The sequence below is a fragment of the Callospermophilus lateralis genome, chromosome 12 (genome assembly GCF_048772815.1).
Source record: "Callospermophilus lateralis isolate mCalLat2 chromosome 12, mCalLat2.hap1, whole genome shotgun sequence".
NCBI classification, from domain to species: domain Eukaryota; kingdom Metazoa; phylum Chordata; class Mammalia; order Rodentia; family Sciuridae; genus Callospermophilus; species Callospermophilus lateralis.
Genome location: NC_135316.1, coordinates 30897752 through 30925570, shown reverse-complemented (window position 1 = coordinate 30925570; position 27819 = coordinate 30897752). Strand labels below are relative to the sequence as shown.

Genomic DNA, 27819 nt, shown 5'->3' with positions numbered 1-27819 from the left:
TGATCATTATTATCCAAATTACATATATGAAGACATGAATTGGTGTGAATATGCTATGTATACAACCATAGATATGAAAAATTATGCTCTCTGTATGTAATAAAATTGTAATGCATTTTGCTATTATATATAAATTTTAAAATTTACATAAAAAAGAATATTTTACCCATCAATGAGCAAATATACTTTCTTCTCAGCAGCATATGGCTCCTTCTCTAAAATAGATCATATCTTATGAGACAAAGCAACTCTTAGGTAAATACAAAAATCCACAGAAGATACTCTTTTGATTTATAGTGGTTTCAATTTACCCTGCTCAACTGTATTTTTTTTAATAGCACTCAAATTTCTAGGTAGAATCAAATCTTCCATGGTATTTATAAAAAATAAAAGTAAATATAAGAGCTTATAACATAAGTATTGATTTGAGTCGTATGCCAAAGAGTTCCTAAACACGTGCATGTATTAGAAAATACTACATCCTCCTTAGAACTAAAACCCAGGAGAACATTTATCAACTTAATGACATTACAGTCCACCAGATGTAAGGATGAATGGGGGGGGGGTGTCAGGAAAGGAGTAGGAGACATGAATTCTAATGGAAATTTTTTTTACATTTTTTATTTTATTGTCTTTGCCTTCCCATCTCACCTCTCATAGTATGTAGTTGTTACTGTTTGTCTGAAAGCTGGGCTGGAGACAACATCTTGGAATAGAGTAAGTATACTTCAGGAGTTTTTCTAAATCCTTTGTTGTTGCTATGTGCTGACTTACTTTGAATCTTTAGAAAAATAATAAACTTTTGTTTGTTCTCCATACTCTATTTGATTTTGCATATTCAAATAATGTTTTAAACTGGATGAAAGCATATTATTTATCTAATGTCTTTAGGATATTTGTTTTCCTGTTTTACATTTGAAATAGATTCAATTTAGCATACTATAACTGAGATACTTCATTTACTATTATTATCCAAGTTCAGGATTAAAACAGAAAATTTAGCTAATACAGAAATTTAAATAAATACATATTTTCCATGCCTTTCAATGTGAATGTTATTATTGTCAGTTTGGTTTCTATTCTTTCAGTCTTTGTTCTATGTATGTTAACTTTTTTAAAACCAGAAAAAAATAATAGCTAGGTCAGAGCACATGTATAATCCCAGAGACTCAGGTAGCTGAGGAAGGAGTTTGAGGCCAGCCCAGGCTACTTAGACCCTAGTCAACTTCATAAGACCCTCTCTCAAAATAGAAAAGAAAAAGGACTGGGATGTAGGTTACTGGTAAAGTGACCTGGGTTCAATTCCCAATATCAAAAATTTTTTTAAAAAGATTATAATGTAGCTAATGTTTTGTAATTAACTTTTTTCACTTAATAATAGTTAACATTTTTCCATCTATTTAATCTGCATAACTATGAATGAGTTCTTTTTCAACTAATACTCAAAACATTTACAGAAGGGGCTGGAAGATGTACTCAGTCATAGAACACTTGCGTAGATGCTCATGGCCCTGGGTTTGGTCCCCAGTACTGAAAAAAAAAAAAAAAACATAAACAAACAAAGATTTTTTGAGAGAAAATGAATTTATATTAGCTTGTAACTTTTTTTTTTTTTTGTACCAAGGATTAAACTCAGGGGCAGTCGACCACCAAGCCACATCCCTAGCCCTATTTTGTATTTTTTTTAAATTTAGAGACAGGGTCTCACTGAGTTGCTTAGTGCCTCACCATTGCTAAGGCTGGCTTTGAATCCTCCCATCTCAGTCTCTTGAGTCACTGGAATTGCAGGCATGCGCCTCCATACCCAGCTAGCTTGTCACCTTTTAAGAGCTAAGATGATGTAGTGTATCACATATTCTCTGATGCAATCAATTTGGAGTTCTGACCACAACAGTATTTCCAACTGGACCTTGACACTCGGTTATGAAAAAACATATTACATTAGCTCATAAAACATACAAGTTATAAGCATGATATTATGCCACCTTAACCACTATGTAAATATAGAAACAATTATTTTCTATTTCTCATTCTAATTGTCAAATCCTCTCCAATAAAGAATGTTTTCTAGGTTTAGGATCACTTATGTCTGTACATACTGAATCTCACTTTTTTAATTCATAAACATTTCTTTGTTTACTTATTTATTTAAAGTCCATAGCAAAAGTAGCAAAAAAGGGGGGCCTTTCTTGTCACCTGTGTTGCCCCATGTTCCTGCTCTCTACCTTCCATGGAGGTTAAGGAGTGTGGTAAAGGAAAAGAAGAGAAGGCATTGGTTGCCTACCCTGTGGAGATGATGGAGTAGGTGTTCTGGGGCTTCTTCTTGGGGTAGAGGAGGATACTGGAAGTCACCATTTAGGTGCAAGAACTGAACAGGGCAGAGAAGTAGCAAAATGCCTCTCAAGAGCAGTATGGTGGCTTGCAACCACTCCCGCGTCCCATCAGGAACCCATCTGAAAATACTAAACCATACCGAAATGCCTAGCATTACAGCTAATGCATGTGTCAATTACAAGGGAACCATTATGAAGATGCATTATTGTGTGTATGTATTTATTTATTTTAGTTGTAGATGGATACAATACCTTCATTCTATTTATTTATCTTTATGTGGTGCTCGGGATCAAACCCAGTACCTCACACATACTAGGCAAGCACTCTACCACTGAGCCATAAACCCCAGCCCCTGCATTGCTGTTTTTTAAGTTTCAAAGTTCCCAGTTTTCGCCTGATCCTCTTTTCCACCATCTTTATGTGGAAATCATCTTTAATCATCTTTATGATCACAGGAAGACCCTTTCTGGAGACCAGTTCTGTTTACTTTAACCAGAGAGAGGAATCATTTGACTAATAGGTTACCTTTTAAAATGTGAAAAGTTGATTTTGAAGATAACTTACAAACACCTAGTCTGAGAACTGGCAGACTGGTCTTTTCCATTGTTACATTTGTCGTTTGAACATAATTAAGCAACAAGCACTACCTAACAGGATGAGAGCACTTGAGCCCATTATAGAATTTGGCACAAGTTCCCAGACCCAGACATTGGCAGTGATCTTTCATCCGGTTATCCCTACTAGGCTAATGTGCATCATTCAGTCAATGTCACAATGTCTGTCATTGTCCTAGAGCTACTTGTACAGAACAAGAGTGATTTGGTCATTTTTAAAAGGTCTCTTCCTGATTTCTGTTCAAATACTTTACTTTTACTGAAAAAGCTCTGAATTAAAAATAGACAAAAGCCAATAGCCTCAATAAGTCACCCATCACTGTGTGAACTGAGAGTTGGCCGTTTTCACAGAAGACACAGAGTGTCACTTGGCTTAGGTAAATGAGGTACCATTGTTTAAGATATATTAGCCCTGTTTCTGCAGCAAAATATTCTGAAAAGAATGTGGAAAAGAAACCCTAAATTTTAAGTAATTGAACAATTATTGATATTTTCTCATGAAAACATCTAAGATGAACAAATGTATGTTGTTAGTTGATATAATTACCACCCCCACCCTTTTAAACAGAAAAACTCATGCCTCTGTGGTACTCTTCTTTCTGCAGTTTAGTCATGTGGCAATTTGGGGAAGCATAATAAGCTGGATGCTGTTTTTCTCAGTTTACTCTTTCTTCTGGCCCATCTTCTCTGTTGCTCCTGAAATGACAGGACAGGTTAGTCTAACCAACTGTGAGTGTCTTTATATTCCACATGAAAATTGATCCTCACTAACAATATGAACTGATGCTAACAACTTCCAAAATTATTTAGGAAAAAAAGATAAAAATAAGTGTAATGAGAAGTAGTTACTGATTCAACTAAATTCTGACTTACTTATAGAAAATTATTATATCCAAAATCTCATTATTTTAAACTATCCAAATCAACCACATTTCCCCAAATTTGTATTTTTTTGTGTATATAAGCAATAGTAATGGCTGAATCATCTAAAATAGCTAATATTGTAATTGTATTTCTCATGTAATATGCTATGTGCTCAAATTATTTGTACTTGGTAACACATGCATGGAATTAGGAAATTATTATTATTTAAAATATTTAGAATAGCCATTCTTCAGTTCTCAAAATAGAATACATAGTCTAAACTTCTAAATATTTTAAACCTACATGGAAGCTGTTATTTTATTTATATTAAACTTCAGAGCATATTCTAAAAATGTTATGCTTTTTATATATTTTTTAATTCTACTGTATTTATGCCTCTTGTGGGCATAGGGATTAGACCACATTCTTATAAAGTGAATCACAGAATTCCATGATATGGGAATTATAGGTGAACTTGGTACAAACCCACTCAATTACTAAGTGAAGAAATGCGAGTCCAGATTTCACTAGCTAAATCCCTGTGTTCTTTCCATTAAACAGCCATCCTTTATACCCCTGCCTTTCTCTGGGGATATAGGAGATGATGTCTGTATCCCCCAGGCTTGGGACAGCCCAATGCCAGTACACGAGAATTATAAAGGATCTTCTTGCTTTGGCCCATGACTGAATGGCTAGTATTGAAAGAGACTGAAAAAAGAACTGTAAAAACTGGACAACATATAAGAAAAGAATTGTTGGAAAGCATTAGTAAGTAACAAACAGACATAATACTTAAGGCTCTATGATTCTTGGAAGAAGGGACATTTTTAACATTATACTTATGTGTCTATAGAGAACATTCTCAAATCGGTAGCCTCTGCTTCCACGTTAAGAAACTAGAAAAATAAAATAAAAACCAAACTAAGAAGAAAGGAAATAATAAAGATTGTAAAATACTTGAATAGACACGTTATCAAAGAATAGAACTGAATAGCAAAAAGTAAATGAAAAGATGTTCAACACCATTATTTATTAGGTAAATACAAAATACAAATTAAAACCAAAATGAGACATCAGTATACAACTACTAGGAAAGATAAAATTATAAGAATGATACAAACAATATGTTGGTAAGGATGTGGAAGCAAGAAGAACTCTTATGGACTGCTGGTAGAAATATACATGCAAGTTTCACACACCTTTTGTAAGGTGGGTACCACCTTATACTAAACTCAACTCCTGGGAATTTACTCAAAGTAAATGAAAGTATATAGTAACAAAAAGGCTTGCACGTTAGTTTTCATGTCAACTTTATAGTAATGGCTGAAAACTGGAAACAACCCATACTTCCATAAATGGGTGAATGAATAATCAAATGATGGTATTTCCATACCATAGAATATTATTCAGAGATAAAAAGGAAGAAATTATTGACACATCTAACAACATTGATGAATCTCAAAATAATGATTTAAGAGAAATAAAGTAGCCCAAGAAAAAAAGAAAATGGAAAGGGAAGGAAGAAAGAAGAGAAAGAAGAAAGAAGAAACAAGTTGTATAGGTTTGGCAAGAACTGGCATTTAATCAGCAGCATAGGGAAGTTATGGGAGTGCTAGATATGTTCCTAATTGGGATAATTATTTCAAGGATATTTGCTATAGTTTTTTAAATTCTTCTTTCTGTATAACATATGATACATTTGACATAATCACAAATGCATAGAATATAATTCTCTTTAGTCTGCAGAACTTCCCCCCTTCTTCTCTCTCCCTCCCCCTGTTCCCTTCCCTCTTCTCCACTGATCTTTCTTTAATTTATATAGATTTTTTAAAATTACTGTCTTGAGGACATACTTGATGCACTATTCTATATTCACATATGTACGTATGAAAGTTTGGTCAGATTCATTCCACTGTTCTTCCTTTTCCCCCATTCCTCCTTCCCCTTCCCCCATCCTCTTTGTCTACTCCACTGATCTTTATTTTGATGAAATTCCCTCCATTTTTTTTTATTTCTCGCTTTCTTTCCCCTCCCCCACCCCACCAACCATTTATTTAAGATTAGTTTTCACATATCAGAAAAAACTTTCAGCCTTTGACTTTATGGGACTGGCTCATTTCACTTAGCATGATAGTCTCGAGTTCCATCTATTTAGCAGAAAATGCCATGATTTCATTCTTATTTATGGATGAGCAATATTCCATTGTGTATATATACCATATTTTGTTCATCATTCACCTGTAGAAGGGCTCCTAGACTGGTTCCATAGTTTGGTTACTGTGGATTATGCTGCTATAAAGATTGATGTGGCTGTGTCACAACAGGCTGATTTTAAGTCTTTAGGGTATATACTGAGGAGTGGAACAACTAGGTCCTATAGTGGTTCTATTCCTAAATTTTTGAGGAATATCCTTACTACTTTCCAGAGTATTGCTCTAATTTAAAGTCCTACCAAAAATATATGAGTGTACCTTTCCCCCCACATCCTCACCAACATTCATTATTTGTCTTCTTGATAATTGTCATTCTGTCTGGAGTAATATGAAATTTTAATGTAGTTTTAACTTGCATTTCTCTAATTGCTAGAGATGTTGAACAATTTTTTATATATTTGTCTGCCATTTGTGTTTCTTCTTTTGAGAAGTATTTGTTTAATTTTTTAAGTTTTTTGAGTTCTTTGTATATCTTGGATATTAATACCCTTATCTGAGAAGCAGGTGGCAAAGATCTTCTACCATGTTCTCATGCTCTTGTTTCCTTCACTTGTGTGGAAATTTTTTAATTTGATGCCATCCCACTTATTGCTTTTTTATTTTATTTCTTGCACTTTAGGAGTTGTGTTAAGGAGGTCGGTTCCTGTGCCAACATGTAATTGCAGGGTTTCTGTTCTAATTCCTATATATTTTTTCTTTTTTTTGTACTGAGAATTGAACTCAGGGATACTCAACCACTGAGCCACATCCCCAGCCCTATTTTGTGTTTTATTTAGAGACAGGGTCTCACTGAGTTGCTTAGCACCTTGCTTTTCATAAGGCTGGCTTTGAACTTGCCATCCTCCAGTCTCAGCCTCCTGAGCAGTTGGGATTGCAGGCATGTGCCACCACGCCTGTCTAATTCCTAGATTTCTGATCCACTTTGAGTTGGGTTTTATGCAGAGTGAGAGATAGGGGTCATATTTAATTCTTCTACATATGGATTTCCAGTTTTCCCAAGACCATTTGTTAAAAAGGTAAACAAACATTTCTCTTTGTTTGGTATTAGATAACTGTATTTATGTGAGTTTGTCTCTGGTTCTTCTATTCTATTCCAGTGGTCTTCTTATCTATTTTGGTGCCAGTACCATACTGTTTTAGTTATTATAACTCTTTAGTATATTTTGAGGTTTGGTATGGTGATGCCTCCAGCTTTGCTCTTTTTGCTAATGATTTCTTTGGCTATTCTGGGTCTTTTATTTTTCCCAATGAATTTCAGAACTGCTTTTTCTATTTCTGTGAATAATGTCATTGGAATTTTGATGGGAATTGCATTGAATCTATATAGAACTTGTGGTAGTATGGGCATTTGGACAATGTTAGGTCTGCCTCTCCAAGAACATGGGAGGTTTTTCCATCTTCTAAGGTTTTCTTCAATTTCTTTCTTTAGAGTTCTATCATTTCATTGTAGATATCCTTTACCTCCTTTGTTAGAGTATATTTTTGAGACTATTGTGAATGGGATAGTTTTCCTAATTTCTTTTTTCAGGAGATTCTTTATTGGAGTATAGGAACACAATTGATTTGAGTGCTGATCTTGTACCCTCCTACTTTGGTGAAGAATTTTAGAAGTCTTCTAGTAGAGTTTTTGCATCTTCTAAATATAGAATCCTGCCATTAACAAACAGAGATTATTTGAGCTCTTCTTTTCCTATTTTTATTCCTTTAGTTTCCTTCTCTTACCTAAATATTTTCACCTAAATCATTAAAACTTGGTTTTTGCCTTTATCACTTTTTCTAAAATTGATTTTACAAAAGTTACAATGAATCACTTTCAATCAAATCCAGTGAGAACTGGATCTCTCAGCTTGAATTTCTACTTTCTCACTTCCACACTTTCCTAGCCCTGTTTTCTTAGGATTTTTGGTATTCCTCATGACTCATCCAATCCTCTGACTAGTCCTTATCAGACTCAAAGACAGAGCAGAAACTTGAGGTGACATTGACTGTCCAGGATGTATTAAATACTGATATAAGACTGGGAGACATAGAACACTCTATTTCAACAGTCTCATTGGGATAGGATGTAGTGTTTGGGGGGCCTATCAGGGTTGTAAAAGAGAGACTCTACAGTAATTCAGGAGCCACAAAGTGTTGCCCCTTCTTGAAAGGAGACAAGAAAATTCAAAGACAAAAAAATAATAATATTTGTCATCTGTTTGGTTCCTGGACTCTAAGTCTTTATAAGAAAAAGACACCTTCCTCCCAGCTGAAGAATCCCAAACCAATACAATCACATGAAAATTCATGTGGGTTTTGGGGAAATGTCTTGAATTCCTCCCAAAAAGTAATCATAAAGCCATTCACAATATATTGTACTTTTCCAGGTACAATATACGCCTACAAAAGAAAAATTACCCTACTGTTTAAGGATTCTTTAAAGAGTCAGATTATAGCATAGTATATTAAGAATGAGAAATTAAAATGCCATCTGAAAATGATAATTAATATAATTTAAAAGGAAAATATGCAAATTTTAAGACACTGAAGGAGAAAATACAGATACATTTGACAAAGAACCAAAAAGAAGTTATTTAAGAAAAATAGTAATCAACTGGTATTATCTGGCTGAATCATTTCTAATAGAGAAAATTGTAGTATGAAATGTATATATTAAAAGAAAGCCTGAAAAAAATATCAACCTAAGCTTCCAACTCCAAAAACTAGAAAAAGAATCAAACCTCCAGCCAGGTGTGGTGGCACACACCTATAATCCCAGTGGCTCAGGAGACTAAGGAGGATCGCAAGTTCAAAACCAGCCTCAGCAACAGTGAGGTGCTAAGCGACTCAGTGAGACCCTGTCTCTAATAATATACTAAAAAGGGCTGGGGATGTGGCTCAGTGGTTGAGTGCCCCTGAGCTCAATCCCTGGATCAAAAAAAAAAAAAAAAGAATAAAACCTCATAAAACTAAAAACGGGAAATAAAGACAAGAGATCAATGAAATAGGAAACCAATGCAGAATCAACAAAGACCAGATTTGATGCTTTGAAAAGATTCATAAAATTGATGACCCTCTAAACAAGGCTCTTAGGAAAGAATAAGAGAAAACACCATTACCAATGGTCAGTGTATCAGTGTCAGTATACCTGACTGCTGGCCCTAGCTCCTGTCCCTCTGGAGTCACACCATGTTCATATCAAGGCCGGCATCCCCACAGGATGTTCCTAGGCAATGACTGAGACATGGGGATACTAAGATGGGTCTCCTTGGTGACTCTGTCCCCATCAGGCTAACTAAACATTTCTTGACACTGCTAAAATCCCAGGTTCTCCTTCTCTACCTTCTCCTAGCCTCTCTCCTTCCATAGGTGTCCGTCTGGCAATATGGTCTGAAGGCCTTCTCTGCCAATGAAAATCTTGTTCATGTAAACCTGTCATGGTGTCTTTCTCTTGGTTAAACCAAATTAACACAAATATTGCAAATGTGTTAAGAGGATTTTGTGAGCAACTCTACATAACAATAAATATAAATTGAAAAAAAAATCCACAAGAAATACCAAATACCAAAACTGATAGAACCACAGACCCTGAAGATGTTCTGACAGATGATTGGGAGACCTCAGGCACTCAGCTTCCCCTTCTGTTCATTTGGCAAATTCTGGGACAGTATAAGGTAGGAAACTAACACAGGAGAATAACAGAGTATTGAGAAAAATCAGGAGACAAATATTAGAGACTGAGATTTGTTAGGAGTGTAAAGTTAAAGAACACAGCAGGAACTCAGTTAAAAAAAAAAAAAAACCTTGGCAAGGGTCAAAGGCAAAGGAGGGATAGAGAGAGCCTCACTGAGTCTCAACTCACATAGTCTCTAATTGAACTAACATAATCAGTCAACAACCAATTAATGTGCTAGGCAAAAGGAAGAGTGAATTCTCTCAGGGAGTACAATGGCAAAATTGTTTTACATATAACATAGCAGTTAAAGTTGTATTGTTTAGTAAGATAATACTTGACCCATGCTCACATTCCTGGGATAGAAACCTACTTGGTCAAAATATTTATTTGATTGCTTGATTTTAGGATACATTGAATTAAATTTGTTAATACCATCTTTAGTTTTTACACATCTGTGTTGATTCAGCAGTTCTCAGTTTCATACAACTGCCTCCATATCTTTTCTGGCATTGCCAGTTGTGGTAGAGGGGAGGAAATGGATAGCTGTACAGGCACTCAATGTTGACAAAGGCAAAGATTCTTCTTTAATCATTCTTTATTTCTGTTTCTTTGCAGATCAATATGGTTCTGAGTTGTCCACACTTCTGGATGGGTTTTTTGTTAGTCCCTACTACATGCCTGATTCAAAATTTTTTCTGGAAATTGTAAGTTGAAAAAAGAAGTAGTAGCCAAAAAGTTTATTGGCATGCTCAACTACCCTTTTCCAATTATGTATATATCTTTCAAATCACACTGAGTATCCCTTTATGCATATGAAATGTCACAAGGCTTTTAAGAAAGAAATTGTCTTCTGCTTTCTTGCCACTGGAGATTTACTGGCCATCAATTTAAATGGGAAAAACATGGAATGAAAGTGCACAGGAGGGAATTTGAAATTTGTGGTGATATTACCGCACTCATGATTTTTTTCCAAACACTGACCCATTTCTTTACTCTTTTGAAGTGTGACTTCAATATTATCTAATTTATTGGAGTCAAAACCAAATCAGAGGATCACAGATTAAAAACTAAAAATAATAGTAAGAGGTAAATACTCAATGGAAAAACATTCTTTACTTTGAAAAAAAATGGAGTAAAACCCTCTCAAATATAGTTTCCCCAAAATATTTAAATGTTGGTTTAGAGTTTCTCAATTTATTTCAACAAAGTCCATTAAGGGCTGGGGTGGCAGAGATGGAAGGCACTTTAAACTATATATAATCCCTAATATTAAGGTAAAGGATTCATGGAATTACACAGCTGTAAAACAGAAACAGTTTGTTTCTAATATGAATTATTACACATATTCTGTAACATGAACAACAAAATTCTAAAACAAATTTCAAACTCATTAATGAACAGAGAAAGGCATATGCTGAATGGGATAATATTAATTTTGTTTTTTAACGTTTAATTCTTCCTGAATTTCTCTATGTATCAGGAAATACAGAATTTATTTGTGGAGCCCAAAGTGGAGAACTGAATCTTTCCCAGCATTTCCAGAAAATATATACCATGTTTTCTTCCCTCTCTCCTTCTCCCCCTCCCTTCTACTTGCCTTGTTCTCCTCTCCTTCCCACCCTTCTTCTCTCACTGTGTGTCCATATATGATCTCTTCATTCATTCCACCTTCAAAAAGAATTATCTTGCCTGAGAGTCTAAGAAACCTTTGAAGAACTCCCTTCATATTGGTATTAACCAAAGTTAGCTATGGGAATGGGGCAAAGGTACTGATACATTGGTATTATCCTGAAAGTGGACATGAGGTTTCAGGGACAGCAATGGACACTCATTACTTACCCAAGCAGTAGCCACATTAATTCCCCTGGCCCTGATTTTCACCCTTCTGGGTAATGCAGTGAGGAATGGGTGGAATAGCCTGAAAGTACCAAGTTCATACCATGGAGAGAAAGCCAAAAATAGGAACCTGGGAGTTTGTGTTGGAGAGGGGCATCCATTCTCCAGTCACTCAAGAGAGAGGAGGGAAACTTTGCTCCTTAATGTCAACAAATTTTCCTTGAAAGATGACAGGGAAAGATTGTGGGTCCTAACCCCTTGAATGTAAATACAAGTCTTCAGGGATGAGAACAAAATAAATGTCTGTGGATTTACAGTTCCTGGAATATCTCCATGGCCCAAGTCTCATCCCTTTTTTGAAATATAAACATTTTGATAAACTTTGCCATGTGAAGAGGTAAAGTTTCTAATTTAATGAACACTTATGGACACTTCTTTGTATTAACAGATCTGTGATCTTGTTTATTAAAAATAATCACAAGGTGGCACATGCCTGTAATCCTAATGACTTGAAAGGTTGAGGCAGGAGGATCACAAGTTCCAGGCCAGCCCTCATCAACTTAGACAGGTCCTAAGCAACTTAGCAAGACCCTATCTCAAAATTAAAAGGGCGGGGATATGGTTCAATGGTAAAGTGTCCCTAGGTTCAATCCCCAGTATCAAAATAAATAACACAAACTACCCAGAGCTGGGATAAGCACTTACCTCTCATGCTTCGGCCCTGGGTTTCATCCTCTCACAGGAAAAAAAAAAAATTATTATTCAGACACTTTCAATCTAGGTGCTAAAAATTCATCACCTAAAGGTATAATTCATCAAATTTGGTATTCCAGGAATACCAAAGTGTTCCTGGAAACAGAGCTAGAGTGCTGGAGAGGTAGAGTATATATGAAACTAGAATATGCAGAAGACTCACAAGTTAAAATAAGCATTAGTTAATTATTTAGTCTAAAGTGTCTTCTTTTTCTGGGAAGAGAAAGCTCACTGTTAAGAACTTGACCCAGGGCAATTTTAATGTCCAGCTAAAATTTAACTTTGGAAAACATGCAGTATTTCCTGTCTCCTTACCTGCATACTATCTGAAAACTTTTTAATTTGATTCCCAGAAATAACTGGTGAAGAACAAAGTAAACAAAGTAATTGATTAGGTGCTAGATGCTATCATTAGGTGCTAGATGAATCAAGTATTGATCAACTTCAAATACACATACACATACACATACACAAACACACAGACAAAATAAGCATATCACTGTCAATCTTAAAACATGAGTTTTTGAAACTTAGAACATTTTGAAGCTATGTTTAACTTTTTAGAATCATTAAATTCTACACATTGCAATATTGCCATTATAAATATATCCTTATGAAATATTATTGAGGAGACATTTTCTTAAAGAAACAGAAACAGCAGTGATCTTTATGTTGTTGTTTTCTTATTATTCAAGGCCACAAATGCCTATTTATTTGGTAATATAGATGAAATATCATTTCAGTGGAGAGAAAAAGGAAGCATTACTGTTGAAAATGAGAAGTATTTCAGCAATTAAGAAATGTACAAGTGCTTGAAACACACCTCTCCCCATCTAGAGCCCAGCCCAAGAGGTCACAGAAGGAAGGCTGGTTGCTGAGGAGGTGGTACAATGGGGAGGACTTGAAAAAGCAAGATGCTTGTGCTGAAAGTGAAAGGCTAAAAAATACATAGGTCAGACATTGTTCTTTCTGTTTGAGATGAGATTTCAGACTCTGCCTCTCAGGAACTGCTGAGAGAACTATCGTCCCATTATTCTTTTCCACGGAATAAAGAACCAAATTATAGAGGCCTTATATATATATGCTAGTTATCATTGTGAATAGTCTCCCAACTGCTGTGCAGGGGTGCAGCTTCTTGCAATCTGAAGACAGCGTGGTGGCTGGAGGGATACCTATCATCTGAGAGGTTCTTCCTGTACAGCATATAGAAATTCAGACTTTTTCTCTGAAAGCTGGTAATTTGGCCTACTGAAACAAACTGATAATAGGCAGATTAAGACAAGGTAAGGTACACAAACTTATTAACGTGTGCACATATTCATACGAGCCATACAAAATATGAAGTTCAAAGAAGGGCGGGATGGTTGAAACTTAAAACAATGCCCTTCTTAGGAAAGAGGTCAGTGGGGTGCAGTAGGAAATTTTAGAGGGTCAATAAATTGTTTTTAAGGAAGAAAGCGAGCCTAGAGAATAGATAAAGACCTGGGACAAAGTTCCTTGGACTCTGGGTGTGGTGTTTGATTTTCAGGCTCTTCCTTTGTGCTAAGAGCTTTAATTCTCCTTGGTTAATGACATTTCGGTATGAAGATTTGAAGGCAATTTTGTTTCTTATTGGAAGATCTCATCTTTAGGTGCGGAAGGGAACTTGGGAGAAAGCCCTTCTTGAATTTGCTGCTCAATTTGTCATATAAAATGATATATTTTGGGGTGTTGCTTTCTCAGCCACAATAGCCAATTTTCCGCTATTTATATGATTTACAGTGAGGGGTGGGTGGTTCTGAGTTTGGGAAGTGTCAAATACACATGATAATGGAAACTAATGTGGTTCAATGTCATTTTGGTATCTTTTTCATATAAAATGATACACTTTAAAAATCTGATATTAATGTAGAAATCTACATATTAAATGAAAGCATTTTATCACATAAAACTCTACTCAGATAATATATATAAAGTGTTAAGAAATTACATTCCACATAGTGTTATCTATCTATTTTTCATGCATAAAGCCTATAATTTGGTTCTTTATTCTGTGGAAAAGAATAAATGACATATACCCCATTTGATAGAGTCCATTCCAAGGTATTAGAAGATGTCCATATTTTCCCTCCAAAACCCAAAGTCACTCATTTTAGATACACAGCAAATATATTCTGTGCCTCTACTTTAACTGCCTTACAAAAGCCCTCCTTTGTTGTTATTGTCCTTTCTTCAGGTTGTGATGGCCAAAAATGTCCTTAGATAAACATATAATAAGTAGAGCTCTTTCACAATGAATAACCATGAACTTTAACATGGTCTTACATCTCTTTTCCAAAACCTAAGCCACATTTTATTAAATATTTTTCCTTCCTTGCTTTGCTATTTCCCATAAGTAATTCCCAGGCAAGTCTTAATAATAGATAAGCCCTCGGAGTCAATTGTGAGAGGAACATGGTAGAGTATCTATATGTTTATATTTTATTCATTATTTTACTTTGATCAGAAAGGAATACAAAAGATAAATAAAATGACAGCAGAGTGACATAGGCTTTGGAGTCAGAATATTAGGGAAATTATTGTTTTTGGAGGGAGGGTTGAATGATAGCTTCATTTTCTAAGGAGTGTCTTAGAAAATTCCTTAAATGGAAGCACACCTCTTAGATATACAGCAAACAGCATTTTTCCTCAGGTATACATTAGCATTTAGGTTTGTTAATTTTTTGCATAATGTTATCTTGTTAAGTCTGGTATCACATTTTTTAACTTTTTTTGTACCAAAACTTCACCATTGACCTCTAATTTCTCCGAATCCATCAGTCTTCTTTTTTCTTCCTATCCTTTCCCATGTTGGTCAGACCAAAATTGATAAGCCACCAAGTTTTACTAATATCTTGCACTTTCCCCTGAGATTTGATTGGAGGTAAAGACAACCATGGCTGATATAGGAGCTTGTGACCTATTCCTGATAGATGCCTCTGCTGGGCTTCCTTTCAGGGACAAGGCCAAATCTTTTATTATTATTATTATTATTATTATTATTATTATTATTATTTTAGTTGTAGTTGGACACATTACCTTTATTCCATTCATCTATTTTTATGTGGTGCTGAGAATCGAATCCAGGGCCCTCGTGCATGCTAGGCAAGTGCTCTACTGCTGAGCCCCAATCCCAGCCCACAAGGCCAAATCTTCATCAGGGCCATCGATTGCCTATTTTGTGCCCATGTCTTCCATCTCCTCTAGCTATACTTTGCCACTGCTGGGCTTCCGTGTATGTTCCTTCTATCTGGAATATTCTTCCCCTCTCCTTTAGTTATTGCCTCCATCTCCTCTAGACCCCAGTTCCACTCACTTCCTCAGAGGAACTTTTACTGATATCTTTAACAACCTTCTATCTCAGCCCCCAAAGAGTCACTGCACCAGCTGAGTCCCTTATCTTTTTGAGAAGGCAACCTGTGCAGCCTCTGTGTGCCACCCAGACACTGAGTTTCTAGCAGCTTAGAACCATTATCAGAGGGGTGCAGGGCAGAGCTGGGCAGTGTAAGTCAGCAGCCACCTTCTCTTTATGAGGAGTAGGATGATATCTAATTATAACTCATGAAGTATGTTTAAGAACCCATGAGTGGATAAATGATGAATGCCCAACTATTGACATGCCCCACTGCAAACAAGTTGACAAAGAAAAGAAAAGCATCTCTTTGAGTCACCTGTATATTTGAGATCAAATGTATTGATCTCTGCTACAGTAACTACAGAGACTTCCTCTCTGCCATTATAATTGCTCTAAATGGCACAGCTAGCCCTAGTGTTCTTTGATTTAAGTAAGTACAGAAGACAGGACACAGCTGAATAAGAACCTGAGCATAAAGATTCTCAAGCAGTTTTCACAGCAGAAAAGGGTATAAGTAGTCACATCTCAGTCCTATGAATCTTCAGTGCTCTGTGTGACTAATAGAGGAAAGTTCTACCCTCCATAGTCAGGGTGCTTCTATAGCCTGGACATGCATCCAACAGAGCTGCAGCCTTCATGGAAACTGAGAAGTTTGGGAGCTGCCAGCTGCTAACATACACTACCCTGAGCCCCTCTGGTAATGCTTCTCAGGTGCTAGAAAACAGCCTGGTTGCACATGGAGGCTGCTGGTGTGGTGTCATACCATGTTCCTTCATATCACCAATCATCAGAGGATGCCCAGCCTGCCATCTAAGAGGGCAAGGAAGAGTTGCTCAATCAAGTAAAGCTCAGATGCTATGTTCTTTTTATCTTTCCACATGCTATAGGATTAAAAATACCTACAAAAGAGGGCTTCTAGAAGAAATTCAGGATCTGGAAAGCAGAAAAGATAGAATATTGGAACATAGTGAGATTTTTGAAAAGAGGTGAGTCTGTTCTCTTCATTATGGTTTTTGTTAAGAACACCTTCTCCTTATTCTTTCTCACATCTTTCCTTCCCAGGAATGTTCAGACTCCCCCTTACTCCCCAAGTTCATTAAGTACATGCCAAACAGCATTTTTACCTGCACATGCCCTGCAGCACAGTCCCTGCTTCTCTGCACAGGAGGACACAGGACACAGGAGTATGCACATTTATGTCAATCAGAGCAATGGCTTTCCATTGAGGTTTTGACTGGAAAGTTTCAAGGAGATTTCAGATATAAAGGAAATTTATTTGGAAATTTGGAAAACAGCTATACAGTAAATACCTTTGTCAAAACTCATAATACTGAACTATGAATTTTAACATAGAGGAAATGGACCTTAGTGGGAAAAAATATATATAAACACAGTATAAATGTGCAAAAATAAAGATTTCATAGCAAAGGGTTAATCTCTCAAATGCGAAAAGTGAAAATTTGGGATATTTCCAGAAATCAGAAAAAAACATAAGTTGAAAAAGCCCACCAAGCAATAGAAAAACAGGTAAAATATAATAAACAGTTCATAGAGAAAGAAATATAATGGTCCTCAAACATATGAATGTATCCTCAACTTCATAAGATATTAAAACTGTTCTTCATTTATCAGAATTTCTTACCTTTGGTTGGTGATGATATGGGAAAAGAAAGATTTAGAGCAGTTAATTTGGCAAATTTTATTAGAAATACAAATGCATTTAGCCTGGACTCAGCAATTCCATTTCTGGGAATTTACCCCTCTTCTTTGCCTTAGAAATATCTGCAGATATCTCAAGTACTGGAGTAATATTTGGAATATCAAATATTTCAGATAATAATACCTTGTGATACATCTATATACTGTGATGAAAATGTCCCTGAGATACATTAAAAGGAATAATCAATGCAGAACACTGTGTACAATATGCAAATTCTATGTAAAGGACATAGATAATCAAAATATGTAATCATACTGGGCACCATTGTGCATGCCTGTGATCCCCCTGGCTCAGGAGGCTGAGGCAGGAGGACCACAAGTTCAAAGCCAACTTTAGCAACTTAGAGAGACCCTAAGCAACTTAAGCAAGGCCCTGTCTCAAAATAAAATATAGAAAAGGCTGGGGATATGATTCAGTGGTTAAGTGCCCCTGGGTTCAATCTCTGGTACAAAAAACATAATCACTCTCACTGATAAAGCACCTCTGCAAAATTACCCAAGAAACTAATAATAGGGAAATATCAGGAAGGAATGAAATGATGAACAAGGCAGGGAGCAGGAGAGGGGCCTTTATTTACTTTCTTTTTAGATATTTATAATGATGCACCTATTTCACCATGACAAAGAAGGAAGGAAAAGAGGATATATAAATGGGTAAACATATAACATATAACATCTCTATAGCTTAGAGATGCTGCCTTTTTAAAGAAGTCCTGACAGGGACATTTAACTGCCAGCTTTTACAATGTCCTGTTCCAGACCTCTGGAGCAGCACCTGTAAGTTTCCAGTCATTGCCCTACACCTTCCAGAACAAAGAAACTGGCAGGCAGATCACCCCATGATAAGGCTGCCTCCCCATCAGGAGCAGTCATCTCAGGGTGCCTGAATTACCCACTTCTAGGATCACAGGTCTGAAAAATAAATACCCTGCAAAGCAAATGGGAAGTGTTTTCTCAAGTGATAATAAGGACTTCTCTAGAGTAACCTCACACAGAACCAGAACTGAGATAATGAACAACCAGACCAGTTTGACCAAGGCTGCTCAATTATGCACACCTCTTGCCCCCAGCCCCAATTCTTTCTCTATTTAAATCTAAAGCTCATGTCAATACCCTGAAGACAGGGCTGAGACACTTGATCTCACTTGTTTTTTCAATATGACTATTTTGATTAAAGTTCCTTTCCTGCTTCTCATCATTACTTTTACCATTTGTTTTTTTTTTGGGGGGGGGGGAGGGAGGAAAGTGGACAGAACTGATTTGGTGGGATCCTCAGAGTTGGGTCTCTGGCCTGGGACTGTAGTACAAAGGGATTTCGGAAAGCCCAGAAACAAATGCTTCTGGGTATAGGAGCAAAATCTAGAATCATTATCTGATTGTTTTAATTACTTTGGAACATTTAAACCTCTTTCTTAAGTTTGTCATGGTGAAATAGGTGCATCATTATAAATATCTAAAAAGAAAGTAAATAAAGGCCGCTCTCTTGCTACCTGCCTAGTTCAACCATTCTCTCTCCTCTTTAGACAGTCCCTAGAAACCCTCCTCTGAGCTGGAAGGGCTGATTCCCATCTTGGCAGGAGGCAGGGGTTCCTGATTCTCAGTGGTCAGCCTTAGGAACAGTACTGGAGTCACACCACGTGTAAAGGTGTTGTTGTGGTTGCTGAAAGCCGCTGTAACTTGTTGTACAAACTTAAAACCCCTCAACTGGAGATATCAATGCACACAGTAAATCCAACATAGCAGAAGACTCTTGTGGTTTGTTAATATCCAGTATATAGGAAAACAATGTAGGCTTGACCATATGGGTATTTTAACCCCATCTTTCAACTATAGGAAAAAATTTAAATAAATAAAGCATAAACTACATTAATTATGCTCCTTAGAGGGGGAAAATTCATAAAGTGACCCCACCTTTTGGAACTTAGAAAGTCCTACCCTTGGATTTTTCACTGTTGGTCCCATAACAAGTTTTGGGGGCTAAAGAAGAAGGTCCCCCTCATGTTTATGCCAATGCTTTCTACCACTGCCAAGAGTTTCGAACCAAACTCGTGTATTATTCTTTGCCATGAAGAAAGGAAGTTGAGACAAATGTTGTTAAGGTACACCTCATGTATCTCTAAGGTGCTCTGACAAACCAGAGGAATGCAGAACACTTATGGTTCAATTCAACTATTTGGAAGGGACAGTTAGGAGAGTTTTATCTAAGAAATGCTCTCAGCAGAACACTATTTTAGAAATAGCATCTTCTCGAGTGTGTGTAGATAATACCATTTTATTTTAGATACATAACCAAAATGTGGTGTAGTTTCTTACTTTCACTTACAACTTCATCTTTCCCAGTCAATTCCTTTGAGACCTGTTCTAATGAATTAATGCCAGGCTGTATTTGATTTACTCCCAGGATGACAGCAGCAAGTCTCGCAGTGTCCTTTAGTACACAGCCCTGTGAGATTTTCTTCCGGGATGATTCTGTTGATCTAAGTGCCCCACGTAAGTAACTCACCGTAAAATGGATCATGGTGCTGAAACTGTCTGTCCACGAGACGGGTGAGGAATTAAAAGTCAGGTCATTCTACTTGAGGACATTGTGCTATGTGAAATAAGCATAATATAAAAGGCCAAAATGCTGTATGAATTCCCTTATGAGGCACCTTGAATCACCAAATTCATAGAGACAGAAAGTAGAATGAAGGTTGTCAGGGACTGATGAGCAGGAATGGGGAGTCAGTGCCTACTAGGCACAGAGTTTCAAAGTGAAAATAGTTCTGGGGACAGATGGTGATGATGGCTTACAGCAATGTGAATGTACATAATGCCACAGAATTATGCATTTAGGAACGGTTAAGATGGTAAACTTTATGTTATGTGTATTTATCACAATTATAAGAAATAAATGGAAAGTGCCTGAACTATTATCTTTTTTTTTTCCAAAGATAGTTCTTACAGGAAAAGAGAGCTCAATTGGATTTCAGAAGTTAATGTGTTTAGCCTAAGTCATGAGCAAGTTGAAAAAAAATTATTCCAGATCTCTTGTTCCTAAAACGTAAAATCCTTAAATGTAAATCCTAAAGTTTTCAAGATTCTCCAACAGATTCCCATTATACCATTTTAAAGATAAAACTGACGATAGTACCTAATAACTTTTACCCAAAGAAACTTTACATACCCTTCATTGGTACAAAGTTAGCACAGCTCCATTAGGCATGAAAAAAACTTTTTCACTTCCCCTTCTCTTAATAAGAAATCCATCTAAAATTGCCTGAATGGAAGATTTGGATCCTATGTGACCTTCATTTGGCAATATTAATGCTGAATGCTATATTGGGAACAAAAACAAATCAAACAAAAGGAACAAGGAGGAAACAAGTTGTGGTATTTGTTGGGAATGAGACCCAATTGCCCCTTTTTGGACAAAGGCATTCACTGAAATTTTAAAATTCTAGGTTCTCTTATTGTATTTTTTAAAATTTTCTATTGTTTGCCTCTTGGATGATTCAGGGCACATGCAAGCTCACACATGCTCATACACTACTTCTTCAGCCTATCCCATGCCCACCCCTTTGCTTTCCTGCTTCTCACTAGAGATCTGGGGGGCAGGGGAAAGCTGAGCAATAATGGGACATAGAAATGAACCAGGATAAGAAAACATATACCAGAGTAGACATTTTAAGGACTGGAGTTAATGTCTCTCCCATCTTCATTCCCAACTGAGGACCTTGATTTCTACTGTCCTAAGAACATAGGATGAGAGGTGGCCTTCCCTGGGTTCTCATCAGACCTTACTTGCCAGCTGTATCCATGCGCCTGGTTGGCCGTCCTATCTGTTTCCACAGATTCTCACCAGCACACACAGTAGATTGTCTTACAAAGTAGAACGTTCTCTTGGCCATATGTTAACCATTAGCTTTGGTTTCATTTCATGGCCTTCCACTGCAACAAAAGTTTTTGATAAAAATGATCTGTAGCCATTGCATCAAATTTCTCTTCTCTCTTAACACCCATTCTGCTCAGAATTTCACTCCTGCCACTCAACTGATAGTGCTCTGGTTTAGGCCACCACTGAACCTTTTGTAGTCCATTCTCACTCCTCAAGCTGAAAAGAAGCCAGTGTACCATAAGCTGCTTGGCCCTCCTTGGACTATTTCTTTACATGGTTTCTAGTGTACTATACCCTTTGGGTTTCCTCCTACCTTGTAGGATGCTCCTTGACTGGTTTCTTCCTTTTCCCTCTAGTCTCTAAATATTTGGATGTTCCATGGTTTAATTCTTAAGATTTTCTCTGTCTATATTCACTCAACTGATGATCTAATCTCATCTCAGGATTTAAATGCCATTTATATGTTGATAACTCCCAAATTTATATGTCCAGTACACATCGTTCCCCCAAATCCCAAATTCAAATATCCAACTATCCATTCAACATACCCATTTGGTTATCTAATAGATATTTCAAACTTCACATGTCTAAAGTGAACACCTGGTTTCCTCTTCCACTAAGATTGTTCCATCCAAGATTTGCCCATCTCAGTTGATGGTAACTTCACACTTCCCATTGCTCAGGTCAAAACCCTTGATGCCATTTTTAATTTTTCTTTTTTCTCTCATAGATGGTTGACTCCATTACTCTGGGCCCAAAGTGAGGCAGCACATAGGTGGAAGGGCCCAGTGGAGGAAAGCTGCTCATCTTATGGTGGGGTCAGGAAACAGAGAGAGAAGGGGAAATGGGCCATAGGGAAAGTGAACCCTTTCAGGTCATGTCCTCAGTGACCCCCCCTCCTCCAGCCAAGCCCCCACCTGCCTACAGTTACTACCCAGTCTGTTTAAACTAGGATGGACTGATAATGTTACAGCGCCCACAATCCAATCACTTCACCTCTGAACATTTCTGCTTTAACACAGGAGCTTTTGGGTGACACCTCATCTCCAGACCATAACAAAGTCCAAATCCTTAAAATGATCAACAAAGATTTACTTGATTTGGGCCCTGTTACTTTCCTGGTGTTATCATCACCTTTTCTTTTTCCTCCCTCATTCACTCTGGCCTTTGTATTCTTCTCGTGGCATACCAGGTATACTCCTGCTGGAGAGCCTTGGCACTGGCTATTCCCTGTGCCTCCACTGCTAATCCCTTATATATCTGCACACTCATCCCTTCACTTTCTTCAAGTCTTTGCCTAAATATTACCTTCTCAATGAAGCCTACCCTGACCACTCTATTGCCACCCAACCCGACCATGTTTCCAGTTTATCTTCTGTTTAGTTAATAGCTCTTTATTATCCTTTTAGGTACCATATGATTGACTTTTTATTATGTCCTGGCTTATTATCTGTCTTTATTGACAAAATGTAAGCTTCATAAGAGCAAGAATCTTTGTTTTCTTCACTGGTTTACTCCAAGCAAGTAGAAGGACACCTGGTACGCAGTAGATGCTTAACAAAAGTTTTGTTGAATAAATGAAATAATTTATTAGTTAATAGGTCAAGCTGAATTATACATACTAACAGAAACCCATTCCATCTCTCTTTCTCTCTCTCAATGTAAACTATAAATATGGTAAAATGGAATTAATACTTATTAAGCACTTACTGTGCACTTGGCCTTCTGTTGAACACTTGGCCATTGCATTATATCTTGGGAACCACTATGTGAAGGTGATTGTCAGATACTTGTTGAATGACAAAATAACTGACTGAAACTGCATTTCCAGAGGAGGATATGGTGGCTAAGCAAGGTTAAGTCATTGGCCCTAGATTCTAAAACTAGCAACTGGTAGAATTCAGAGTGGAATATGTTAAATTCTAGAGCTGAGACATGGAAATCATATAGATGTTCTGCCACTCAACTGGCCATGGGATGTTAGGCAAGTTAATTATCATCTCTGAGCTTCCCTGTCTCTGTCCTTTTGGTATTCTATGCTATTAGGATCACTAGAGGTGGCATGGAATGAAAGAGACTGTAGATACCTGGATTCAAATAGACAAATAAATGCTTTATCCAAGAATCGTACAGTCTTAAAACCACTACAAAACTTTTTATAATACCAAGAATGTGAAAGACCTCAAAATATCATTGAATGCATATGTGAAACAGAATATATGTATTCTGTTCCTTTTAAAGAAGCATTCATTATAAAAATAATTTTATGACTCATTTTTTAATATTGAAATAGAAAATACTGTTGGAAGGTTAGACATTTCTTTAAGACTACAAGAGATTCTAAGATGTTTCCTCTACCCACATTGTCACTTACTGCTTGAGGTGAAGTCTTTCAGCCAATTTGTGTTTTTTTAGGTCTTGTATATTTTTCTGCTGAATACCAAAATAATAACTTGAATTGTGCAGTGTTCTCAGCAATTCAAATAAGAAACAGAAGGGGAACTTTCTGTTAATTGTAATATATCAGCTCTTTCTCAAGATAGACAATTCTGACTTTTTTTTTTTTGTACCAGGAATTTGAACCCAGGGATGCTTAATTACTGAGCCACATCCCCAGCCCTATTTTTTAATATTTTATTGAGAGACAGGGTCTCACTGAGTTGCTTAGGGCCTCCCTAAATTGCTGAAGCTGGTTTTGAATTCACGATACTCCTGCCTCAGCCTCCCAAACTGCTGGGATTACATGGTGCCTAGCTCAAATTCTGACCTTTTTTTTTTTAAAAAAAAAAAATTATTAGACTCCCAAATTTATAATAAAGTGAATTAAATGAGACAATTATATCAAAATAATGAAAAATGGCATGGTTAATAATGAAATCTGCTAAATGTTTTACCAGGTTAAAGGAATGAAATCATTTGAAAATTCCCCACCTCTTTCTCTTCTGCCCTTCCTCCTTTTCATTCCTTCCCCAGATTCTGTCAGTGGCTCTTTAGGAAGACAGCCAAGGAAAGTCCAGGGGTTGGGCCTTGCAGTACTTCCTTCAGGTCACCATCTTGACTTCCTGGCAGTCAGGGCTTCCTGAAAGATGAAGGAAAGTGGGGAATGCAAAGAGCTGGGGGCTTCCTCAGAGACCCCCATTTGGATGCAAATGGTGGTTAAATGTTCATCAGGCAGAACCTGGTGAGCAGATCATTCCTCTCTCAGGCTGGGAAGTTGGAGATCAGTTGCCTGGGTTTCTGTTCTTCCATTCTTCAGAGGGAGTGTTGGGAAAAGGGAGACCAGACCAGCTTTCTAAAGGATACACGTGGCCTCTGAATAATGGCTGATCCAGATTTAGTTGGTTTGGGGGTTTGTTTGTTTGTTTTCAGTACTGGGTACTCTATGGCTGAACTACATCCTCAGGCCTTTTTATTTTATTTTGAGATAAGATCTTGCTAAATTGCCAAGTCTGGCCTCGAACTTGCAATTCTCCTACCTCATTCTTCCCAGTCACTAGGATTACACAGTTAGTTGCCACTGTGCCCATCCAGGTCTAGGTTTGGTGAGACCAGAAATTTATATAGTTTGGGGTACCTCTTAGGAAAAATTCAAAAGTTTACTAGTTTTACTAATTTCAAAAGTAAATACTGTATTTATTAGGAATAAGAAAGAAAGCACAATATACCACTAGCATATAAATGCTGACAAATTCCCAAACATCATTCAGAGCCTGCGCCAGGGCTATGTAGCTGAAAAACCTCATCAGTTCCCAGAAAGTACAATGTATGCATACCATTTTTGGGGGGGACCAAGGTGAAACCTTTTCCCTAGGCCAAATCCATCGGGAGTCCTCCAACTCCTTGAAGATCTTAGCTCAATAAATCTGATAGGAAAATTGGCCTTTCAAAAAGAGAGGTTTGGTTTATTCATTTTGAGTGGGGAGACCATTTGAAATGGTCTTCCATTGAGATGGGTATTTTTAAAATCTGTCCATCCATGCATTTATGGTTAGAACATTTAAAAATAAAGAGATGGGGTATTTCCACCTGTGGTTGTTTGCAGGCCTGATTCAGCATGGGGCTTTGATTCAGAGACGGAGGCTGATGAAAGCTTTGGTAACTTTTCTCAGGGTTTTCCTGCCACTTACAGGTACTGTCCTGTCTGCTTTCCAAAAGACATCCACTGATATTTCCTCAGAACCATTCATACCATCCATGGTTATACAGGAAGCACCAGTATGGGTTTTTTTACAACTCCAAATTTCCACCTGAAGATTGTAATTGAATTTTCCTGAAATGGGAAAGGAGAAAGAAAGGAAAGAAGGAAGGAGGGAATCCTCAGGGCTTGGGAAATATTAATACCAATATCCAACCAGAGATGGTGATTACACTGACCTAAAGCAGTAGTTCTCCATGCATAGTCCTATTAAAAGACAAATTGCAACAAATCTTAAATCTTTGCAGAATTTAGTTGTCTCTATTTGAGATTCCAGAATAGCACATCAGTCAGAACCAAAAATGTTCAGAATGCCTCTTTCACCACTTGGGCAGGTTATATTTATAGCCAAAGAAAAGGAAGTGACAAACAGAAAATGGAAGTGAATCAGAGCTGCCCAATTGGTTACAACTCTGTCTTATTTGAACTTGGTTTGAACAGTTGGCTGCTTGAAACTGGCTGAGACTTTGGTACATATTACAAGAATAGGTTATAGTTTATACACATCAAGTTAGGTTGAAGTTTCCTAAGTAAGAGCCTTTCAGGCAAACACAAAATGTATGGAGGCAGCTGTAGGCCAAACTTAATAGTCCTGAAAACAGCAATAGAAGTGTCCCCTGCGAAGTTCTTAGAAATGCCAGTTCCTGGTCCTCACACAGACTCACTAAATCAGACCTCTGGAGATGGAACCAGGCATCACCTGGTAAATTTTGGTATACATACAAGGCAGAGAACCACTGTTCTAATGTTTAGGCAGAATACATGCAGTTTTCTTGGCTCCCTGGGTGATTCTAATATACAGAGAAGGTTGTGAGCCATTTGCCCTTACTTGCACACAGAGACATTTCATTTAAAATCCTGCTGATTAGTAGGTAATGTAAGTTCCATTTATAGTTTATTTTTCTTTCACAGATCATGACTTCTCACTAGTAAATCCATTATCATTAATTAGCAACATGATAAGCATTAGATACATGTGGATAGAAATAGTGATTGCTGGGCTCCATGTCTTTTCATCTGAATGCAGTATTGTGTGACAGATCTACTGTCTACCCTATCAAGGTCAAGAGTTAAAGAAGGACGGTGATACTTGTTAGCTCTCTATATTGAGTGCCAGCTTAACTTTCAGAAATGATTATAAGACTGGTCCTCCAAGGAATATAGTGTTGATAAGTGAATCAATTCTTCTGGGAATTTCTACTAATGACATTATTTATTTAAACTTAATTAAACCACTTTGAAAACTTATTTAAATCAGCCAAATTTTAAGACAGGGATGTGTCCAGCATGATGGATTCTTTACTAGATTTAATATTAACATCATATGTTGTTTTCCAATATGATTTTAGCTTCATCAATTACTTTTCTAGGTTTCAGTTACAAGTGTCCTCCTCAAGATTCAGACATTTGCAGGGCCTCTCCTCTTGAATGCCAATGGAAAAAGGGAATCTGGGACCCGGGAGGCCACTGTTTGAGTTGTTCAGTCTAGTCTCAGCCATGTAAGTGGCAATCACTCCTCAGCAAGTGATATAGATGGTTAAAATGGCAAGAGTGACATAGCCATAGTCAGGTCATTTCCTGTAGAATAGCAGTTGCTATGTAGGACATGATACACATCAGAAACCTTGGGAAATCTTTCAAAAGCCACACTAAGGGGGCTGGAGATGTATCTTACTGGTACAGCACTTGCCTATCATATATGAGGTTCTGGGTTTCATCCTTAGTTAAACACACACACACACACACACACACACACACACACACACACACACATACATCCAGCCCCACTTCCAGATCAACTGTGGACCCAGAAAGGGATATTGCTTCAAGGGCTTCCTAAGTTATTCTAATACAGCTGGGTTTGCAAGCTGCTCTGCCATCAGACCTTCATCCTATGGGTCACCTTTTTCTGTCTAATGTGGAGACTTGCTAGTCCAGTTGGAGTTTCGATGTTTGTCATCAGAATGTTCACCAGCCATTAATGTTCCTAAAGGGTTCTCCTGTCTTTGCCTTCCAGATGGGTATGCATTTTCCCAAACAGAAGGAGCAGTGGTCACTCAAGAAGAACTAGTTCGTGCTTATGACACAGCTAAAATGGAAAACTCAAGAATCTCAAAAAGAAGTTCTGATTTTTCTGAAATTTTCTAAGACCAAGATCATTGTGTTTTGTGTGCTCATAACCTTCCCTGAAGCTGACAGAGTGAATTGGCACTCCTATTCCCAACTAGAGTTTGTTATTTATATTGACTGATTCATGGGAATAAGTAATGGTTGGGGGGGGGGCTTGCTTGCTTTTCTTCATTTTTCTTCAATATTTTACCCAACATGTTTATTATATTCTGTGACTGTGAGATAATTTATCAGTTTAGTTTGAAGTATAAAATTA

At 37.1% G+C, this 27819-nt stretch overlaps 1 protein-coding gene across 1 annotated transcript in view; it reads left to right on the top strand.

Moving 5' to 3' along the window:
- Positions 1-27581, top strand: part of LOC143411831 (phospholipid-transporting ATPase IB-like) — a 178694-nt gene extending 151113 nt beyond the window's left edge. Inside the window, exons 31-36 of the mRNA XM_076872702.2 lie at positions 661-717; positions 3554-3661; positions 10296-10384; positions 16530-16628; positions 19763-19851; positions 27451-27581. Of these exons, the coding sequence (XP_076728817.2) occupies positions 661-717; positions 3554-3661; positions 10296-10384; positions 16530-16628; positions 19763-19851; positions 27451-27581 (573 nt within the window). The remainder of the gene's footprint in view (positions 1-660; positions 718-3553; positions 3662-10295; positions 10385-16529; positions 16629-19762; positions 19852-27450) is intronic.
- The last annotated feature ends 238 nt before the right edge of the window (positions 27582-27819 follow it).